Consider the following 22434-nt stretch of genomic DNA (forward strand, 5'->3'; position numbering starts at 1 on the left):
AGGCACTCCTGAAGCACCGTTGTCCCACGGGCTGCTTGCATGTCTTCAGTCTACTGAGGCTTGTACTAAGGATGCAAGTAGTCCCACACAGCACAGACCAGGGGAGAAACAAGGGGATGCAAAGCAGCTTCTCTTTGCTGCCGTCTGCGTGGGCCATGCCCAAGTTGGGTGCTGGCAGAGGGAGAATAGCAAGGAAACAACTTCCAACGTGCAATAATGCTCCTATCTCCCCTTAGTCCTGTCCCACGTCTTCTACTGCCAGCTGTGGTGAGAGGGGGCTAGAGGAGAGCAGGCAGGGAGTCAGGACCCCTGCATGACAGTCTCACATCCCCTGGGGCGTAGCCAAGCTCATACCATGGCATGGAGTGAGAATTAGGTCTCAGGTTTAGCTTCTGGGTCCATAGACCATTACATTTACAGCACTTTAATTTGGGTGCCAGGGTTGATTTTCCCCTTAGGGGCCAGTGATGAGGTACCAATGAATGTTTTAAAGTGCTAAAGAGCTTTGCCTTACAGAAAATTCCAGTCCTACCAAAACCAGTCCAAATGTTCTACGATCCCAGGCCTTTCTTCTTAGGTGGGACTGGTGCTTCATCGTACACATGTGAGCCATCTGCACAAACAGCGTTTACGTGGCACCTGCTGAGGGTACCCGTCCCCTCCCTGGGACCCACGTCAATGGTGTCGGGGGCAGTGGGAGGGGGTGGGTGGGTTGTGGGGAGGTGGGTGGCTGCCTAGGAATTTCCCCAGCTGGGCTGGGGCGGTGGAGGCTGCCCGGGGCTGGACCGAAGTCCTGCCTGCGCAGGGCTGGCACGGCGCGCGGTGCCCCTGGAATTTCTGGGGCTCCCGGCAGCACCTCCTCCGCACTGCCCTCCTTTGAGGGTCCAGGTTTCACAGCCGGAGCCGGGGCTTTTCTTCCTTTCCATCTCTGCTGTTTGTCTCAGAGAAAACCCATCTCACTGTTTTTCAACCGCCTGAAGGTGTTTTTCGGGGGTTTTTCAGGCTATTTTGAAGATCATTTTTCCCAGATGTGCTTTTTTTTTTCTTCTTCTTCTTCTTCTTTTTTTTTCTTTTTTCTTCTTCTGTAACTTTTCTTCTTCGCCTTAAAGTTTCCGGCCACGTGACTTTCAGCTTACATCCCCGAGGTTCTGAGAAACCACAGGAGGCCGAGACCTAAAGGGAAGGTGCAGAGGCTCCAAGAGGAGAGGCAGAGAAAGTGGCAGAGCGCAGGGCAGGAGGACAGTGTGCCTCTGGGACGGGCAAGAGCCAGGAAGCCAAGGGCCATCTCAGGGGGCACAGAGGAGGGCAGGGGAGAGGGAAGGGAAGCGAGACAGAAGGCAGGCACACCAAGAGCACAAAGGAAGCTGAAGAGGCCCTGGGAGCCACAGACAGGAGCCATGCCCCACAGCTCCGACAGCAGTGACTCCAGCAGCTTCAGCCAGTCTCCCCCTCCCAGCAAGCAGGTAAAGTGGGGACTCTTCCCCAGCTCTCCCCGGCTGGAGAGTCCTTCAGGGTGGGCCATGGGTGGGCAGGAGGAAGGGTGGCACCCATCGCTGGCATTTTCACAGTGCAGTATGGCAGGGCTTTCTAGGAACGGCTGTGGGGAGAGGGATGCAGGGCTGAGCCGAGAGCCCTGTCAGGAGCCCCGGACACCAAGCTGGGTACAAGAGAGGAGGCCTGGTTACTTGGGGCTATGCCAGGGGCAACTGGAGGGCCAGGACCCCCGGGCACGGTGGGCCGTGCAATACACACCGGGCAGGCAGCAGGCAGGAAGCTTCGGTGTGAGAGTCGGTGCTCTGGCGAGGAGCCTGAGCATGCACCTCCTCACCATGGACCGGGACAGCTCAGGGGCAGCCTGCCTGCTTCCCACTGCCACGGACAGCACTCAGGACCCAGAAAAAACCTGCCACTTTGGGTCTGCTTTCTTTTCTGTTCAGCCTCAGAGGTTTTTCATCTCAGTAATGCTTGACAGAGGGATTTTGTTTTGTTGCATGGAGTACCTTAATGGTAGGTTTTTTGCTGGCAGATATTGACACAAGTCCAAAGTATTTCCACTGCCTTTTCTGGCTAAGCTTTATTATATCTGTCATTTGCCATTTCTCTAGGGCTGGAAACAATGGCAAGTACCTGAGACTTTGCTCAGAAATCTTGGGGATGATCAGGGCAGATGATTTTGGGCTTGCAACCAGGGATGGGGAGGCATGCTGGTAGAGAAGGGGATAAAGCACAGGGGTTGCCAAAGGATAGGGACTGGACTTGGTGCAGGACGTGGGAGCTGCCATATCTGAGACATTTGTAGGGTGTTGAAGGCAAGGATAAAACGGTTAAGTTCAAAGAAAAGAAAAGATCTTGGGTGGGGTGGAGGGGGGAGAGGATGTGGACAGACTGATGGGCTGGGAAGATAACTTTTGTGGCTGAGTTTTTGTAGTCCTGTGGAGAAGCGGTGGTGTGAATGTTAGAGAGTCCACAAAAGAGGCAGTGCAATATGAAAATAGAAGATGAAAGAGTGTGTGTGACGGTTTCAACTGTCAGAAGGCAGCAGCAGGTCCAGATCTCAGCAGAGAACTGCTGCTGCATGAAGCTTGTGACCTGGACCCTGGAGACCTGTGCTCTCCCGTGCTCAAGGGGCTTGGGAGTGTTGCAGTCAGCATTGCAGGCATTGCTACCAAGGGACTCCAGAAAAGAACAAGCACAAAGATCAGAGAACGGGAGCAAATGAGATCTGGGGAAAAACCAAAAGATCTGAGTCTGTCTAGTTAAACAAAGCAGGGGCCACTTTGCACTGTAAGGGTCTGCAACAAATAAAGCCTGAGGGAGAAGGGTGATGGAGAGGGGGTGGGACCTAAAGGGATGAAAGGAGGAAAACACAAGCTGAATCTCTGGAAAGATGGTTTAGCCAAGGAGCTGGAATGTCTGCAGCGCCATATGCCCGCAGAGAGACGGGGAAGGGAAGGGTTTTCTGGACAAGGAATTCAAATTGTCTCTCTTCCAGAGAGAGGTCCTTACTCTGGTGCCTCGAGCGATATCCCAGGCCTGTGTCTTGGTGAAGGTAGCGTGGTCATTTCCCAGCTGTGCCGGGATGCCCAAGGGTATCAGACTTGCCCCTCCTGGCAGCTGGGATGCCAAAAGCATCACACATCCCTGGGGTATGGCTTTGTCCTGGTGCTGATGGTGTGTATCCCATGTCCTGTGCTTCAGTGATGTTACCTGCTGTGTCCCCTTCTCAGCTGCTGCCCTGCAGCAGCATGGCAAGGGAGGGGATGCCCCAGTCACTTCCATGCCTTGTTTCCCTAGGACTCTTCTGATGACATGAGGAAAGTCCAAAGGAGGGAGAAGAATCGCATCGCTGCGCAGAAGAGCCGCCTGAGGCAGACCCAGAAAGCAGACACGCTGCACTTGGTGAGCACTCCCACCCTTCCCCGTCCCCGGCACTGAGGGCTCACATAGGGGACAACGTGCTTTTCCCCTGGGGACTTGGAGAGGAGATGCTCCGTTGAGGCAGGACAGGAAAAGTGAGGCCAGGGCAGGATGTAGGAGTCGGTGTTCACAGTGAGAACATACAGCCCAGGATGACTGCCACTGAAGCATTTAGTTTTGCAGCTAGTTTTGAATCCATCTTTATCTCTCAGTCTGACATTACTGATTTCCTTTCCTAACCTCTTCTGACCCGCTCAGTCAGAAGCTCTTTGAAAGCACAGGCTCACCCGGGCTGGCTCTCCCCAGGTTTGTGCTTCATGCCACCACTCACGCAGTGGTGCAACAGCAAACAAGGATGCTTTTCTGAGACGGCAGCGCTTTGTATTCATTGGTGTGGATGATGGTGCAATGTAGAGCCGAATGGGCCATCTCCTCTGGTCTGTTCCCTGAGACGCTATGCAGCATAGATAAATAAATATCAATCATTTTCTAATATTTTTAAATGTCTCCACGGTAGCACTTGTATCCCTTTCTACATCTGAACACTTTACAGTACCTGGAGGCTTTTCCTGTTGTTTAGCATGGATTTTCCTTCTTTTGGTTTCACCCTGCTGTCCCACTCTCCTCCTGTGGCACCGTGGGCACCCCTGCAGCTCTTCCCAGTGTGAAGAATTAGGCATCTGCTTTTCAGGAGGGATGGTCACTTCTGGCTGTGTGTGTTTGGGCAGGAGTGTGTGGTCAGTGTCGGAGCACAGGGGCTGGGCTCCTTTGCATTTTGCAAGTCAGTAAGTGCAGTCCCATGTGTTTTGGGCCACTGGTGGGCAGGATGCAGAACATGCAGCCTGCAGTGGGCAAAGGTGACCATCCCTGTGCTGGGCTTGGCTGCACTTTGAAAAGTGGTAGTCAGGCTCATGTTCAAGAAATCATCCTTTGACTTAGTGGTCTTCATATTCCCCCAGATCCCCATTTTTGGGAAGAATTCTTGAGAAGCTGGTCCTGAACCTTCCTCCTTACATAGTGCCCTCAGTCCATGGTTGGAGCTGGGTTTAAGACAGAGATTTCACTCTTTTCTTAGTAGCTGATGATCTTTCTAGAGCTGACATGGCTCTAGGCTGATTGCATTACATCTGTCAGCAGCGATGGCTCTGGGTGACTGTGCCTGAGAGGGGTGAAGAGACACCCTTTCCTTGGGTTCGGTGCTCTCTCCAAGGTAATCCTAGAGGTGGATATGGGCTATGATCCTCCCCCATGAAAATCCTGCCTAGCTGTGCACCAAGAAGACTTGGACTGCTCTTCTTAGAGCAGATGACAAACCACTCGCTTACAAGATTACTACTGCTCAGCTAGCATTGATAGCACATGCTCCTTGCGTTCCCATGGGGACGGGAGCAGGGGGGCTAAGCCCAGTTTGATTCAGAGAGAGAGGATCCTGGCAGGCAGCTGGAGAAACGTGGGGAGGCAAGCAGAGGATGGATGGTGAATTCTTGCTAATGTTTTTCCAATTCCTGGTGGACAGTGACCCCCTGCTGCTCCTGGGTTCATTCCTTCAGTGCTCTTTGCCTTTGGTCAGCTCTGCATCAGGGACTTTGCTTCTCTGATGTGGTTCTGCCCAGAAGAGCGTGGCTCAGCTTGAGCTATGGTGGTATGAAAGGAGCCAGCAGTTCCATCTGCCCCAGGCCTTTGCAGCTTGTGTTTTGAGGGGAATGAGTCACGGGAAGGCTGGGGCTCCCGGCCCCTGGGTGATTCCCGTCAGCTCCTGAGTTCGACGTCAGTCATGATTTCCAAAGCATTTAGTCACATCTGAGAGATGCTCATTTGCTGTGCAAGCTCCTCCTGTGACAGCCGCTGTAACTGCTGGGTGCGTTTCAACCTGTGCGCAGAGAGTGGGCACCATCAGAAGTCAGTGTGGCAGCGGAGGGGTGAGCGGAGGGGTGACAGGTTCACTTTGCCGAGGTGGTGGTGCAGCATTCCAGGGCCTCAGAGCACTGGGTCCCGCTTTAGCTGTCTTGGCTGAGTTTGCAGAGCCTGCCACCATGTTCTCCCTCCCTCCTCTGGTCCTGCCCAGGCTGCTGGCTCCATGGTCGGTCGGTGCCTGGGATGCTCCAGCCTGGAGATGGCTGCACTTTGGCAGCAGTAGCGGTAGCAAAGGCTGCGATGCTCTTGGAATCGTTGAGATGAGGCTGAGCATCATTATTAACCCCTTTGTTGTTATTCTCATTAATAACAGTATTAATTCAGTTCTTGTGAGGCCTCGGTTTCTCTTTTCTTCTGACTCAAGCGTCTCCCCCTCCTCCCCACCGTGCCGCTGGTTTCCCCGGCTGCTAGCAGGAAGCAGTGAGTCTTTTCTTTCCAGGGCAATGACAGGTTTCCTGTGGCAGGTGGTTTTCTGGTTAAAGACGGCGGTTATTCAGTGCGCCCTCCCCCCGGCTGGGCGGCCCGGGAAGCGGCCGGGCGGCGTGCGTGTGCGTGAGAGGGAGCGAGAAAGCCTGGGCGGGAGCACGCCACAGTCACTTCTCGTAAGCAGGAGCTGGGGAGCGCGGCTGGGGCTGCCAGCATCGCGTCCGCACCCGCGCCCGGCCTGGCCGGCTGGGGGAGGGGGGTTTGCCCAGGCGCGGCTCTGTGGCGAATTTACCGGAAACGTGTCATTCTGGAAAGTCTGCGGGGCAGAGAGGCACGGGACCACGACCCCCGTGTCCCCAGTTTATCCCTGTGGCTACCGTGCTGAGGAAGGCCCTATGGTTTTGTCTCCTCAGGAGAGCGAAGACTTGGAGAGGCAGAACGCTGCCCTGCGCCGGGAGATCAAGCAGCTGACGGAGGAGATGAAGCACTTCGCCTCGATGCTGAGCTCCCACGAACCGCTATGCTCCATCCTGACGTCCCCTCCGCCACCTCCAGAAGTGCTTTATGCCACACACTCCTTCCACCAGCCCCACATCAGCTCCCCACGCTTCCAACACTGAGCCAGCCAGCAGAATGGCAGCCTGCCGGCTCCACCAACAGGCAAGAAGCAACTTCGTGGGGCTTGCTTTTCCATCCAAGGGAGAGGGACGGACGGACACCCCTTCTCAAAGTGTGTACTCTGAGTGACTTGCCTAAGACTTGCTCCCTGTGCAGAAATGGCAGAGCCACCAGGAGGCATCTTGGGGCAGTTTCCAGCTTGGATCCTGAGAAGAGGAGGCCTTTGCAAAAGGGCACCCACCCCCTTCCCCGGTGCTTGCTTGGGGACACTCGCAGGAGCGTGCGGCACTGGCAGCCTCCATGCGAGCGGCTGGCTGCGGTGCGCAACAGCTGGAGCTCCAGGGAGAGGAACGGGAGCAGGGTCGGAGTACCGGAGGCCACAGAGTACCAGGGCAAAACTGGTTTATTTTTGTAAAATAAAGATTGAAAATGCTTAACTCTTTGTTTCCAAAACAGGACCTGAGCCACTCCTAAGGCCCGGCATGACACAGTGAGGATGCAGGCAGCAGGGAAGAGCTTGGAGTTCAGAGAACAGCCCTGTGTGTGCTGGTGTCTAATCCAGGGCCAGCAGCCGGAGCCCCATATTTAGAAGGGGGGCCCACGTGCGTGGGTTGGGCAGGATGGGGAGCAATGGTTTGTGGGGTGATGGGGTCCCTGGGGGAGATGGGTCCCTCCTTGCTTCAGGGCTGGACCTGAGTCTGACGTGCCACATAGCATCACAGGTCTCTTTCCTGCTGACCCCCTCAGCTCCCTGCTGCCGATGGCTAGACCTCCACGTGCTCCCCTTGCATGTGTGGAGGTGCAGTGCTGTATCATGTCACCTCACGTGCAGGTCTTGATGGGCTGGTGGAGCCTTCAGCTTGACCAGCAGCGCAGCTGGGAAGGAGCATCACAGCGTGCAGGGAGGTGGTGATTCTATGCTGGAGTGCACAGAGGAAGCAGGACCTAGCAGGACCCTTGCTCCAAGGCACCCTGCTATAAGGCACGTAGCTGCAGCCTACGCGGTTTCCCCTTGCCCACCAGTCACAACTCCACAAAAGGCTGCTGCACTACCTCATGCATTGAAGCAGATGAAACCTGAAAGGTCAGTGAAGAGTAGATTAGTTCTGCTGGGTCTGATCTAGTGGAAACACAAACTGGTCCATACAGATGGTCTCTGCACCTAACACTCCACCAGCCAGCAGTCTGCCTATGACCGCCACTGTATACACAAGGCTGAAGTCCACCTGCCAGTGCAGGTCCTGTTGCTAATGCTGGCTCAGGACTGCTGCCATCTCCAAGGAGCATCAGCTGCAATTTTTTCAGCATAGGGTACCACAAGCAGTGCTGCTGACCTAGGCTTTTAACTAAGGTAAAGGGACCCAATTTGTAGATACCCTTCTTTCAGACACAGAGAAGCGGCATATTTCCAGATGGGTTTTGGCCCATCATCACAGCCCTCAAGAGTGGTTGGGAAAAGTCTGTAATGAGCTGTGCTGCCCATTTTCTCTCTCTGGTTTGCACTAGCAGGATGATAACCAAACACTGCCATGCCTCAGCGAGCTGTCCTCAGGAAAGGCACAGGTAGCACCATGTTTTCTCCTGCCATGGCCTGTTAGGAGGCTTGTGAACCTCCTGCCTCCAGCTTCTGTGCCAGCATGGGAAGCACCATGGCCAGGAATGCCTGCTGTCAGCACATTGGCCTGGGTGTCACCACCCTACAAAAGCAGTGCTGAGGCAATGGGCGATTGCACTGGCCCTTGTCCGTGCAGCTCTGCCCACCGCCCCGAAGGGAAATGCTCACACATAGGGGAGGATGGTGGTTATTCCAGCTGGGTTTCTGCATACAGGACATGCAGAATACATCTACAGGCAGCAAAAAGATTCTAACCACGTTCACAAAAAAGCAGCAGGAGCAATTTCAGTGTGTCTTACACCACCCCCCTCCGCTAGATCTCACACCAGTAGGCTTCACTCCATCCATTGGTACACCAACCAGAGCTGCTGATCCCCCACAAAGGCCGTGCTTTGAGCCACCCAGGCTACAAAGGCCCTTCCCAAACTGCATTTCTTTGGCATTTGGCTCTTTAAGCCTTGGAGAGACAACTGGCTGCAGCTCTAGAGGATCTTGGTTTTACAGGCTCCGCTTCTGCTCCTTCAGCTTCTGGTGGGTTTGCTCCCAGATTTTTCACTTGCTGTTCCTTAGGGCTCTGATGCTCCAATGCTTCCTGGGTTACACAGAATTAGAGAAAAAAGCTACTGCTACCTTGCTTGGGGTTTGCTGTGCAGGGCACCGCAGGCTCATGCTCCTCACTGGAGGATGCAACAGAGCCCCAGGAAAGCTTGCACTGACTTAAAACACAGTATTGCCCACAATAATGAGAAATCTCCATCCTTGCTGCGAGCCTTTGTGTTTTCTCATGGCTATAAAATGTTAAGCTTGGTTTTAGCTGCAGATGGAGAAGGTCCTGCCCTGATGTATATGTATCACCTATGCCCACACAGACACGAAGCCAGTATTTTTGTTGCAGAGCTGTCGAAGTCTGAGATACTGCAGGCTGGGTGGGGTTCTGCGTAATGCCCACAGAATTGCTAGACTACTCGCTGGTAACGTCTCAGACTTATTACTGCGACTCAGAACGAAAATAAGTGGTAAGTGGTGAGACTGGGAGACGGGTTCGCAACAACATCCTCTCCAGAACCTAAACAATAGTCTTGGCATCATCAGTTAAGGTGCCCTTCCTCTGCATGGCTGGCTGTGAGCTGGAAGGCCTCCAAGCAGTGTTGTGCTCAGCCGTTTTGGCCAAACACCGAGTGTATGCTGGTGCTAAGAGATGCATCTTCCAATCTGACTTGTCTTTGCCCTAGTCTTGTCCTCAAAAACCTGATCACAGAAGATGATCTGCATGGTTCAAGCGGTTTTTGACATCTCGGTTGCTTCTAGTGATTGTTAGGTGTCTTGAATGTGGTCTCTTTGTTATGAAGAATGGTTCCCCTGGGAGATCAGCCTTAGCACCCAAGCAACAAGAACATATCCTTTCAGGGCCACCAGCCCTTTTAACCAGTCGCTGAGAAAAAGATCTTTTTCTGAGGCTATTTGCAGACCTGCACAAGGTGCTTGTTCAGGCTATGTGAGGAGATTCCTTCGACTTCCGTACCGGTGCCGTGTCTTGCTTCTCTTTCCCAGGCTCCTAGCCTCTACTCAAGGCTCCTCAGGCAACTAGTTTTGATTTCTAAGTAGCCAAGTGCCTGTCCTCTGGTGTGGCTCTCACTGTTGTCAGCAAATGAACTGTTAATGAGCTCAAATGAGGAGCAAAGGGCAGGGTGGTGGCCAGGGCAATCATCCCTGATTGCTTTCGATTAGCTGCTGCTACCCACAATGCAATTCCTTTTGAACTTCATTTCCATGGCATCTGGCATTTCTAAAGTGTTGTGTCAGTATTATCTGGCCATGCCCAGCCCCCAGGAGCACCTTGTTGCTTGCTGCTCCAAGGTAATGGGATACTTCTGGGCAAGTGGAGAAATTGGGTGATGGCTGGGCCTATGGCAGCTTGTTCCTACCCAAGTAGGACGTCAGTGCCTTTCTGTTGCACTACATAGTCCCTCACTGAAAAGCTGTCTTAAAGCAGTAAAGAGATGAGGGCTCACAGGAGGCTGAGAGACTCTTTTCGAGCTGGGGAAGGCCAGGCAGAGAGACAACTCTTCCCTGCAAGCACAGCCTGCCGAAATACTGCGTTTGTGCTGGCCTCTGCTGGGCAAAGGCTGAGCTCTCCCAGCCTGCAACTGCACTTCTCGGCACCCTCCTCTTTGTGCTCCCTTACGGCAGAGCTGGCTTGAAGGTTAGCCTGGCTATTGCCACAGACTAGAGGAAGAACTGGGAGGCTCAGGGTTAATGTGTGTGAAGGCAAGGGTTGGATAAGGCTGCCTGAAGGGGGATGTCCATGTCTGAGTGGAACCGTGAGGCTGTGGTCTCCCTTGGTCAAGGATCTCATAGCTTGGGCCAGGGGCCAATTCTGCGTTGTGGTCCCAGCGCGTTTCCATTGCTGCGCGAGGGTGTGGGGAGCTTGGCTTGGTGTCCCTCACCTTCTCCAGCTCCCGTGGGGCTTGCAGAGCTGTGTGCAGGTAGTGCTGGGCTGGATGTGGGGACTGAGCACCGGGAAGCATCATAGGTGGAGTAACCGCTACTTGTTTAAATAAACATAGACCTGGCTGCAGCCCTGATGAACTATAATCACATTCACCGAGATCTGAGATGAGAACAGTGGCTTTCAGTGTTTTGATACCCAGGAAGTCTTTTGTAGAAGCACTGGGGCTGGATTTCTGCCCAGCAGTCTTGTCCTGGGGGCTCTGCTATGGATGCATACTGGGCAAAGCCAGCCAAAAGCCCAATGGTTTGGGGCTGGAAAAGCAGCAAGGGCAGGTGGAAGGTGGCACTGGGAGGCAGCTGCTGTGGGTGCTTTTCAAGCCTTAGTGACTGTTGCTTCCACATTTACTTGCTGGCTGGTGTCTTCTCTGCAGACAAAACAGAGGTGTGTGGCAAACATCTGTTGATGTTTGTCCACCCTCCACAATCAGAGGGTGGAGATGGGAACTGGGGAACATGAGAGTTACATTTTCCTTTATGGTTTTCACTGAATCTCAGTACCTCCTATGGATTAAGGCATGCTGGCAACTTTGTGCAGAAGGACAGCAAGTCACAAAACATGGAGGGTGCAGTAACTTTCTCCCTTTCCATCCCCCTAAAAGCACAGGCTCAGCACTTTACAAGCACTCAGTATCAGCATTTCAGGGCTGCTTCTATGGTAAGATAAATAAAGATATGACATTTGGTGCTGACTTAAGCTTAACGTATCTCCCCACATGGAAAACCCAGGGCAGTCTTTTATGTCTGGTATTCCCTTCCTGCTTCATCCTCCTCAGCTCAGCTGCAGGCTTCCAATGTGCCAGGTGCCAAGGTGGGGAGAAACAGAGCCAGCCGGTCCAGGGGAAGGTGCATTCATCCTAGTGTATGGGGCTGTTATGATCCCAGCTGTTATCACTATGATGCCCTCCCTCTAAATTGATTCACATGTGAATTTCTCTCTTGAGGGACGGAAGAAGGGGTAATACCCAAGCACAGTATGCATGGAGTCAGAAGAGAAGTAGAGGCACGTCTTCAATTTGGCACAGGACAGACTAAGCAGCTCTGTTTCCTGCTTTGCTGTGGCTCCAAAGTATTCATGCACTTGTTTTGCAAATCCCATCGCAGAAGTCACTTCTGTTAGTGCTGTCAGCCTGCATCAGCAAGAGGTTAATCTCCTGCATACTGAACCAAAGCAGCAGCCCACAAGAGACCCTCTCTCTGCCTCTTACAATGATCATAGTGTCCAAAACAGCGCTTGTCATACAAGAATGCTGCCTGGATGCTAGTAGTTCAGCACACAGAAATCAAAGAAGATCAGGAATCACTGCTAAGAGACAAAGTATTTTTATGAATCAAAAGCGGGCGAGAAGAGAAGCAGCAAAGCATGGCATGAAATGGCAAGACTTTCTCCTAGCAAACAGCACTGTGCCTGCTTTTTCTGGGTTTTTCTTCTGCTGTGTTGTTGCCACTTTATCGATTAATGATCTGCAGGGGATTTGAGCAGTGAGGCAGCAACATGTGTATACATAAGTTTTTTAGGTTAATAAAAAATCTACCCAACTAAACAGTAGGGAATGTATATTCATTTCTTGCCAGGGCAGGGTTACAACCAGTGCATTAAGGTTACTACATAAGACCATAATTTTTCTTGCAGCTGAGGTTGCGGATGCCAGCTGCTGAGAATCCTACTGCTTCAGAGACATCCGTGCAGACAGCGCGCACGTTCCTCCCAACTCCTGCACCAGTTCTGTACTCTTTCCTAAGACGCAATCAACTTTTCTCCTCTCACAACAGCGATGGTATGGTGCCCTGGTCCCCAGGACTTGTCCTGGGTTTGTCTTTTTTGCTGCAGCGTGAGTGGGAGGAAGAAGAGGAACATGCCTGAGTTCAGCAGTGAGCTCTGCATATTTCCAGCACTCTTTAATTATTAATTAATGCCAGCTGCAAGCATTAGGAGATAAAAACTTTTTTTGTGTCATTGGCATGAACTGGTATGACTCACTGAGATGGAGGCTGGAGGATGCTGAGTAAGAAGGGCTTATATACTTAGAGCTTTTGGTATTTGGGGTTAATCTGTGACCCTGATCTGGACTGGGGATGTAAATCTAGACTGTGGCTGAGTTTTGAGTCTAGCTGGCTCTTTTTTCACTTCTTTTATTCTGAGCTGAGTGAAGAGATCTTCATGTCCCATGTGCGTGCCTGGTGCACAGCAGAGGGATGAGGTGGGTTTGCTCCAATGACGGAGGGTTTGCTCCAATGATGGAGCAAACAGAGCCTATGCACGGCTTTCCTTGCAACCATCTGTATCTCCACAGCTTTTCGCAAGCAAAGGTTGAGAGCTGGGTTTAGGTGCTTGAGCAGCACAGCAGGCTAACCACAGTTACACAGCTTTTGGATTAGAGCTGGTTCTCATCCGGCCAGATCAGAGCATGGGGCAGAGCAAGTTGATACCTGTTTGCAGAAGGCCGTGCAGAGGTAGCGTAACCGCCCTGTGTCTTGAGGGGTGTGCACTACCCGACAGCCGGCACATCTGAGGTACCATGGGTGCAAGTGCTCTTCCATGCTGTGCAATCCTTTTTACGCCCTTTTCTTGCTGCCAGAAGGCAGCTGTGAATATTAGCACTTCAGCCATGCCCTCCCATGTACTCTTTGCAGTTCAGACCTATATGATTCAGCCATACAAACATCACACCTGAACCGAACAGGGTTAAATTAAAGCCATCCTGGCCAATCAAAGCCAGGCTTTGAACAGGGAGATTAGATCAGTAAAGAGGTGGTAGTTGAAGCTGCTGTTGGGCAAGCCCTTGCAGCCAAGGTTGGAAGGTGTCAGACTGGCAGTCAGGAACAACAGCCCTGCCCCTGGCAGGGCCACAGGCAAATCACCTTAACTCTTTGTGCCCCCGTTTCCCCTCTAAAATAGATGTAGGTGATGCATCCACAGCGAAGTTCTCCGAGAGCTACAGATGTGATGTGCTGAAGGGGAGCAAAACATTATTTCCCTTCCTTGAGTTATGCTTTTGAAAGGCCTTAAACTTTGAAGAGGATAGGCTTGGTGCTCAAAGGTATCCCCTGCACAGCTTTGGTGGTTCTGAGGTCTTCAGTCTTCTCTAGATGAGATTTTAGATTGTGCAACTACGCGATCATGTTTTGTGTAGAGGAAGGTAATTTTTGCAAAATTTTGAATGCTGCAGAGCCTGCATGCTGCACTGTTATAAATGTAGTTGTCCATCACTGTATGTGTCCCCATATCTTTACACAGGAAATGTAATAGGAAAGATTCTGTTGTGGTTTAACCTCAGCCGGCAACTAAGCACCACACAGCCGCTCACTCACTCCCCCCCGGTGGGATGGGGGAGAGAATTGGAAGGGGAAAAGTGAGAAAACTCATGGGTTGAGATAAAGGCAGTTTAATAGGTAAAGCAAAAGCCGCGCACGCAAGCAAAGCAAACCAGGGAATTCATTCACTCCTTCCCATGGGCAGGCAGGTGTTCAGCCATCTCCAGGAAAGCAGGGCTCCATCACGCGTAACCGTTACTTGGGAAGACAAACGCCATCACTCGGAACGTCCCCCCCTTCCTCCTTCTTCCCCAGCTTTATATGCTGAGCATGATGTCACACGGTATGGAATGTCCCTTTGGCCAGTTTGGGTCAGCTGTCCCAGCTGTGTCCCCTCCCGGCTTCTTGTGCACCTCCAGCCTTCTCAGTCGGTAGAGCATGGGAAGCTGAAAAGTCCTTGACTAGTGTAAGCACTGCTTAGCAACAACTAAAACATCCGTGTGTTATCAACATTGTTCTCACCCTAAACCCAAAACACAGCACTGTACCCGCTACTAGGAAGGAAATTAACTCTATCCCAACCGAAACCAGGACAGATTCATAAGGGTTTAGGGTATCAAAATAATTGTGTATCTAACCTACAGTAATAAACTATCCACTCCATTTATAAGCTGTATGCTGGGTCCTGCTTTCTGGTGGCTCCTGGGATGTAGAAAGCTATAGATGCCAGCAGAGGGCTAGCAGCCTTCCCTGCTCTATAGGGGAACATCTGCCTTTGTCCAACGCAGCAGCCCTTGCCAGCCTGCTCTGCACGGTGTGTTTCCAGCTGTGCATTGCATCCAGGTGTGACCCAGAAGTGAGTGGTTCTGCCAGCCATTTGAGTCTTGCCGTTTGGTCTAACGATAGAACTATCTGACTTCTGAAGACCTCCACTAAAGCAGTTTCGGTATTGAACCCAATATAAAACATTCTTCCTCTACCAACGAAGATCTTGTAATCTTCCCTGCAATGTCTGTTGTGAAAGGTTGTGTGGGATAGACTGGGAGATCTTCTGACATCTCTTCTAGACCTTAATCCTATCAAGCAAAATGTGATAGAGCCACCTAAGAGCTGCACTAGCTAGGCCTTCTAAGTGCAATAACGAGATTTAGAGGCACAAATCGCAATGCTGTGAGTTTGAGAGCAAGGGACATCCTGTGATCCTGTGAGCTTAGGTACTTCCCATTTAAAGCGAGCCTAAACATCCTCTGAAGTCTCTGCAGGAACTGCATGGCTGGAAGATCCAGTAGATCCCCGAGTACCTGCTTTTCGCTGTCAACCTTCACCTTTTGTCCACCTACTCCTTGGACCTCTGATCCAGTGTGGGAGAGAAAAGGCATCAAGGAATTATTCTTTTCACAATAATTTTCTAATGTGTCTTCTGCACACCTTCCAGGCCAATTTCCACCACCCATTCATTATGGCCTTGCTTGTCATTGAGGCCTGTTGCCATCCACTAGAAATCAGAAAGCTGGATTATCGTTGCCAGCATCATCCCTAGCGTTTATGTTTATTGGGTGGGCTTTGAGAAAACCAAGCTTGTTCCAAGGCATGTTCTTCAGTCCTTACAGAACATAAAGGAATTGCATGTACTCATTCATCATAAAGGCAGAGTATGTTCCAAGAGTGTCAGAAGTTGAGTTTCTTGAGATCAGTAGGGAAGCCAGAGATGTTAGGCTCTATTTGATGGCCTGTACCACTACATTTAATTTGGGCCCTGCTTCCACCTCTGGTTGGGTGACTTCCAACCTTCACAGATACCTTTGGCTACAGGATCCTGTAACTTTTTTAGTACTTGTGTCAATCTGTGTAAAGGAGATTTCCCTCCAGCTTTAAAATCCACTTCAAGGGGTTGTCCTGAAATATAAATAATTTTTCATGGCTAAGAAATTTTCATATAAAGATGCTCTGATGAGGGAAATCCAAAAGTAGCTGCTGTGTTGCTTCAAGAAGGGAAAGAGGCTCATCTGAGTAGAAACAGATGTGGCAATGGAGAGAGGAAGAAATGCAAAGCACAGGGGTTTTATTTTGGTCCAGAAATTGGCAAACGATATAAAGGAGTGATTGAACAGTTCACAGAGCCAGAAACAAAACAAAACAGCCCTGAAATCAGAGGAGAGGAGTTCTGGGAAGTGTGGGCCTATAGGTATGAAAAATACTTGACTAAATTGGCTTTGGGGGAGCCAGGGTTGCTTCCATGGCTGGCTCATGTTCACTTGACAGGCTGCAGTCACCAGAGGCTGGGCGCTACTTTCATCCGTCTGCTTTCAGCTGTTATTTTCAGCAGGGTCTGTGTTTCAGTCATTCTTGATTTACCGTTAGACTTTTCTGATTGGACTAAGACATCGGTTTAGTGCGAGCAAACAGCTCCCTGCTTGGCAAGGTTTTGGCTTGCTACGGACTTTTTGTTGGTGATGGGTAGAACTGAGGATTTTCGAGAGAAATTTAGGAGCTGAAGGTGGGACTAAAACACAACTCAAGACAACAGACTGTTTCTGACTCCAGTTTGGAGTAGGGCTGGTAGGAGGCAAAGGACCCAATGTGTGTTTCTTATTCCTCTCCCATATATCTAAAGATTTTTCTATGTGTGTGTGTGCTCTTTTTTTAGTCACATGTAAAGAAATTTAACTGTTCTCACTGTTTTCCTAATGTATGACAGTCTCCTCAACTTTTTATTTTTTTCTTTATACTCTTTCTGCTTTTTCTTTTTCTGTGACCTAAGCCTGAAAACCACATTCAATCCCCGTTAGTCACTGATATCTTCTTCTCTGCTGCCCAGAGACCTTTGACTGCAGCAGACTACCATACAGTACCTAACTCCATTATCCTGCATTTATTCGAGTTTACAAATTAAAGATGCCATGAACTGTGATAACACTTTCAGTTACAGATAGCTAAAGCTACAGTCCTAAAGTCATACAGACCTAAATACATGTAGGTGACATAGTTAAGTTAGTCTTGAGTAACTTAATGTCTTACCATCTGCAAATTTTGCTCCTCGCTCTGCTTTTGGGGTTATTAATAAATGATGCTCCTCTGAGCAAACCCAGTTTGCCTTGCTAAAAATTGCCTGTTTCTTTCTTTTCTTGATCTTTGCTTTTCGACTACTCTTTAATAAATGGTAGTGATTACCTCTGGGTAACTTTGATTTCTTTATAATATTGTGGAGAATTTTGTAAAAACCTTTTCAAATCTGATGAACCTAAAAGTTAATTTTCTGTACTATTTTACTGTTATATCCTCAGTTCTCAGACTAAGCAGCTGTTGGACCATGAGTCCTTTTCCTGCCCCATTTCACCCCTGCAGCTCTCTGCACCGCTATCACTCATTGCATTCCTGATACATTTAAATGACAAATTTATTAGAACAAATTCCTGTTCTTTCTGTTGTCTCAGTACGAAGCTTGGACTAACTTTGGGTGCCTAACCTAATAATAAATGGGACTGAAAACCTCTTTTCTGGCTCTTGCTTCTGAATTTGCCTTTCTTGTTTATTATGTAAAAGGGCTACATTATGGTTATGTTGTACCATTGTAATGAGCATCTGAGGTGAGGCTGGAGGTTCACTGGCAAAGCTGTGGGCTGAGGAGGGGGAGAGTAGGAAGGTTTGCAGCTCTGCCCTGCGGTGCTTTCAGCAGAGCACATAGGGAAGGCTGCAGTGGCTTTGCTTGTCTCCAGCTGTGCTCCCGGCCACTCTGCTGGGAGTAGGAAACCTAAACGGGTCACACAAGAAGTGAGCTCTGTGAGGATACACAGCAAGAACCACTTAAGGTGACATTTGCTCTCCTTGGAGTAATTTGCCCAAAGCTTTTTTTTTTTGTTTTGCTTACATGGGAAATAAGAACGTAAAGGCATCAAAGCTGAGTGTCTGCCTTTGCTCCTGGCAGTAGTCAGGTGGATAAGTCAGAGGACAGCATCAGTAACCTCTGACAGTGTTCCACAAAGTAAATACAAGCCAGAGAAACTTCACTTTTTCATTCTCTGACGCAAGTATTTATTTCAGGAATACAACATCCTAAAGACAGGTCATCGCTCCCATTTTTCCAAGTGAACTTTGAGCTGTGTGTTTAATGCTGGAAGAGAGCTGAACAACACTGGCATGCAGCCAAGACCACGTTTTAAAGCTTGCGCTGAGTAATGTTTGTACAATTCAGATGACACGATGAACTGTAGATCATAAGTGATCTCCAGGCAGGAATCTGTCAGAGTGGCATGTTGCTAAAGTAATGGGAAAACAAGAGCTGACTCATTAACTGCAAGTTCCCCATGAGGATGAAAACAAACATCACTTTTGGCTCTTTTGCTTCAGTCACATTGAGATGTTTTCGTTTTGACTTCACTGGATGTTTTCACTTCGTAGTGTGCCATGTCATGAAAAAAAACATCAGAAGCCAACCCAAACGAAACCCAAAACTGGTTCATCATCCACGCGTCCACCCTGGCATCTCTGGCTGGATCAGGCACTGTCCACACGCACACAGCCTCCCCCCAGGACACGGTTCTGGGTCAGTCCACGTCCTGTTCATCGCTTTGGTTTATGCACTGACGACTGAAGTCTCGCCTGCACCGGGCCTTTCTTAGGCCGAGGCGGCCGCTCGGTGGGGCCTGGAAACGGCGGGGTGGTGGCGGCCGTGGGGAGGGGTCGCGGCCCCTCTGCTGTGGCGCGGGCAGCGCTCCTGCAGGGCCCACGCCACGGCTACCGCTCCACAGGTACCCCGGCGGGGCCGGCGCAGGCCGGGTACCTCCCGGGCAGCGAAACGCCCTTCCCGCCCCCGCGGCGGGGCGGGGCGGGGCGAAGGGCGGGGAGGGCCGGGCCGGGCCGGGCCGGGCCGGGGGCGGTGGCGCCTCCCCGCGCGGCGGCAACCAGTGAGCTCGGCGGTAGGCGGCCGGGTGGGGTTTCCCGGCCAGGTGGGTGCCAGCGGGGAGCGGAGCGGAGCGGCCTGCGCTGCCGGCATGGTGCAGCAGAAGCCTGCCGGGGCGCCGGGGCTGGCGGCGGGTGAGGCCGCTGCTGCCACCGCCGAGGTGCGGCTGTCCCGGCGTCGCTGGGCCATGGTGCTGCTCTTCAGCAGCTACTCCCTGTGCAACGCCTTCCAGTGGATCCAGTACGGCAGCATCAACAATGTCTTCGTGTGCTTCTACGGCGTGAGCGCCTTCGCCATCGATTGGCTCTCCATGAGCTACATGCTCACCTACATCGCCCTGCTCTTCCCTGTCGCCTGGCTGCTGGACAAGAGGGGCCTGCGCCTCATCGCCCTGGCTGGCTCGGCCCTCAATGCCCTGGGTGCCTGGGTGAAGCTGGGCAGCCTGAAGCCGCACCTCTTCCCCATCACTGTGCTGGGGCAGGTCATCTGCTCCCTGGCCCAGGTCTTCATCCTGGGCATGCCCTCGCGCATCGCCTCCGTCTGGTTCAGCTCCCGCGAGGTCTCCACTGCCTGCTCCATCGCTGTCTTTGGGAACCAGGTAATGGGTGGCTGCCCCCTGGCTGGCCGGGCACGTGGGGTGGGCTGCCACCTGCCTGGCCGGAGACTGGGAGTGCTAAGGGGGCAAACCAGGGAGGGGGAAGAGATGCACAGGGCCTGGAGGGCAGCAGCAACGGTAAGAGGCACTTACATGAAATTTCCCCTGGGAAATGCAGCTGGCACCTGGAGGGATGCAGCTGAGGCTAGGCTGTGGGCTGATGGTGGTGGCAGAGGCAAGTGGGACCTAAGTCTACAACGTTGGGGGCAGCATGGGGGTTGGATACGATTCTGGCTTTGAGAGATGTTTGGGCTCAGGGTCTTCTCCAGTGCCCTCCTACTCCCATGGCTGCAAATCTCCAGTCCAGGGGTATGATTCAGTAGAACCATGGATGGGCTGGAGGGGAATGTGCGGTGCTGAGAAACAGTGTTTTAGGCAGAGTGTCCTGCAAACCTCAGATCTACAGTTGCACCTAGACTTGACACTGCAATATCCTCCTCCTCCTGACAACTAGATGGGACAAAGGAGATTAGCTGTCTGCTGAAAAGAGTACTTGTCACTGAGCCCTGAAGGAAAAGGACTTTAGCATTTTCATACCTCTTAAAAGTAGGTACAGAGTTTCCACAAGCAGTTGTTTTGAAAAGAAACAAACCTTCCATCAGGCTAGGGTGAGGTAAGCTCCCCGAGCACTTGTATCAAGGTGGGTCAGGGAGGCCAGCGACCCACACTTGCTCAAGCTGTGATGGTCTTTTCTTGTAGCCAGCTAGTGCTCAGAGGATAAATTTTTCCACAGCTTTGAAAGGATCACGGAAATGGCTTCTTGACCCTTGCACCAGAACACCCACTCACCCCTGTTGCACGAAGCCAATAGGCCAATACTGATGCAATGTGGCATAAACGAAGTGAGTCTGGCTCTGCAACGCTGACACGAAGAAAAGGGAAGCAGAACCCGGCATTAGCTGCTAGGCTGGACCTGTGCCCCTTGCTTTGAGACCCAATGTACTCCTCTACACATGACTCTGCACCACCCTGGACCATCTTTGACTCAGCCTGTGGGTGGCTGCTATTCAGATTTGAATGGTTTGCAATTCAGGTAGTTTCTAATGCACGGTTCTTCTTCACAGATAACTTTGTGTGCACTGGGTTTGAGGTCTCCTTTCCCCACATTCCTGGGTTTCTGTATTTATTTAGACACTGCTGAGGCAAAAAGAGGTGAATGCTTGGAGATGGTATTTGAGGAACTGAAGTTTGTGAAACAGCACTAGGGAATTAAGGAGATTCTGGTTTACATCTTTTGGAAAGAGAAAACATACTTATCTTTCTCTGAGTGAATCTAAGATTTCTTCTTCACTCTTATCACCCAGGCTAGTGGGCTGTTTTTTATGTGTTTTAAATGAATCTTTAGAGTGGAAGGCATTTAACTTGGCATGAGCACTCTGCTGATTTAGGAGTAAATAAGTAACTGAGCATTTTGCTGTCAGACTTTTTTTTAATTATTCAGGTGGAGTTACTCAACAGTGTGCATAAGAAATCCAAACAATGAAGTTTTCAGCCTGTGCTATATGCATGTGTGGTATCCTCATCGTCTTAAAAGGAGCGGGTTAGTATAACAGTTGTGAAGAGCAAACTTTGACTACACTTTTGGTGTTCCACACTGCTCTGGGGGTTGAAATGACATGGCGATGAGACCTCAGTTCAGTACACAGCCTTTGCTTTGTAAGCCCAGACTTTCCTTTTAGAGAATTGGAGAAGTCAGAAATGGCAATGACTAAAGGCAGGGCATGCTCCATAGGAAGGAGTATTCATTCCCTTAGTCAAGGGTCCTGAGGTGCATAATCACAGTGAATGAAAAGTAGCTATTTTGTTTACTGGTGACGTTGGGCAGGGGGAAGAAATAGAGGCGTCCTTTTTTTTCTGACTCTGCAGTTAAAGACTGTGTTTTAGCAAAGGGTATAATACAGCAGGTTTGTAATTGCAGTATGCCAGTATGGCCAATTATTCCCTATGTCCATTCCTCTACTGTATGTTTTTCCTTTCCTTGCCACGTCACTTAGTTACAGATCCTCAAGGTGGAAAACTGTCGTGAGTTGTTATCATGATTATTATTATTGAATGCCAAGTACTGATGTCCCTCTCTATCAAGAATTGCAACCAACTACATGGAGGAGTAAGGCAGTATCACTGCTTCCTTGTTTGATACATCTGCCCTCTTTCTGCTCCTACCCTCTTGGCCTTAGGCAGCACTGTCCTGAGGAGAGCCCTGCTTGCTGGTTCATCTAGGTCTGCCGGGGTGATGTCTGCTCAGGACGCCGCTGCTGCTTGCTGAGTGGTGGTAACCTTCAGGTTCAGAGTTGGCCCTGAACAGTAAATCATTGAATCAGTCAGACTAGGTATTAAATATCTTTTAAAAAACAAACAATCCCTAGTAGGGTATCAGACTCTCCTCGGTTGTTTCTGGTCATGTGTTGGCTGTGGTATCTGAAGTGCAAAGAAGGGTAAGGTTGAGCACTCTTGAATCAATGCTGGGGAGCTTCTAGAAGAGAGGAGTCTGGACACCTGTGGAGGAGGTGATCACATTCTCTTGTTTACCCACTGACGGTTTTCATGACATTTTACTTTTCCCCGTTTTAACAGGGAGATATTAGTTCATTTTCCTTGTCCCTGCAAGTGCATGTATGGGGAGGTGTGGAATGGGGTTTACTTGCATGTTGGATACTTTCGCATTAAAATATTAGTGTTACTAAAATATTTCTAGCTTCTCATTGCTTAAAAGACTAGGGAAAATCTATGTGGGAACTTTTTCTCAGGCTGAAGTTCTGGGCTAAGGAAGCAGAAGTGTTTTGGAGAGTTCACTGATGTCCTTCAGATGTGTTTGAATATCGGGAGGAATCTGTCAGACATGCTTCTGAAATACAGCCGTCAGTAGTAGCGTGCCTGCTACGTCGTCAGCAGTGTCACTTGAGGAGCTCGGTGCTGGATATCTATGTGAAGTCACATACACAAGAGGTGGGCAGGAGAGCGGTTTGCGTAAGGCTGTGCTGCTTCCATTTGGTGTATTGATTCATCAGCCCGTTCCCTGTTTGGGGCAATGGTTCAGACCTGACAGGTTGCAGCAAACAGGCTTCTGATTTCTACGTCAGAGGGAGACTGTCCCCTCATTCTTGCTGGTGACAGGACCGCAGCGGG

General features: G+C 50.7%; 2 protein-coding genes across 2 annotated transcripts in view; both read left to right on the top strand.

Moving 5' to 3' along the window:
• The first annotated feature begins 1259 nt into the window (after positions 1-1259).
• BATF (basic leucine zipper ATF-like transcription factor) lies at positions 1260-6812 on the top strand. Its single transcript, XM_076343430.1, has 3 exons — positions 1260-1463; positions 3295-3399; positions 6171-6812. Exons 1-3 carry the CDS (start codon positions 1398-1400, stop codon positions 6375-6377), a joined length of 378 nt encoding a protein of 125 aa, XP_076199545.1. The 5' UTR covers positions 1260-1397; the 3' UTR covers positions 6378-6812.
• Positions 6813-18744: 11932 nt separating this feature from the next.
• FLVCR2 (FLVCR choline and putative heme transporter 2) overlaps positions 18745-22434 on the top strand; it is a 42112-nt gene continuing 38422 nt past the window's right edge. Inside the window, exon 1 of the mRNA XM_076345129.1 lies at positions 18745-19251. Within this exon, the coding sequence (XP_076201244.1) occupies positions 18745-19251 (507 nt within the window). The remainder of the gene's footprint in view (positions 19252-22434) is intronic.

Source organism: Aptenodytes patagonicus, chromosome 7 (genome assembly GCF_965638725.1).
Source record: "Aptenodytes patagonicus chromosome 7, bAptPat1.pri.cur, whole genome shotgun sequence".
In the NCBI taxonomy this organism is placed as follows: domain Eukaryota; kingdom Metazoa; phylum Chordata; class Aves; order Sphenisciformes; family Spheniscidae; genus Aptenodytes; species Aptenodytes patagonicus.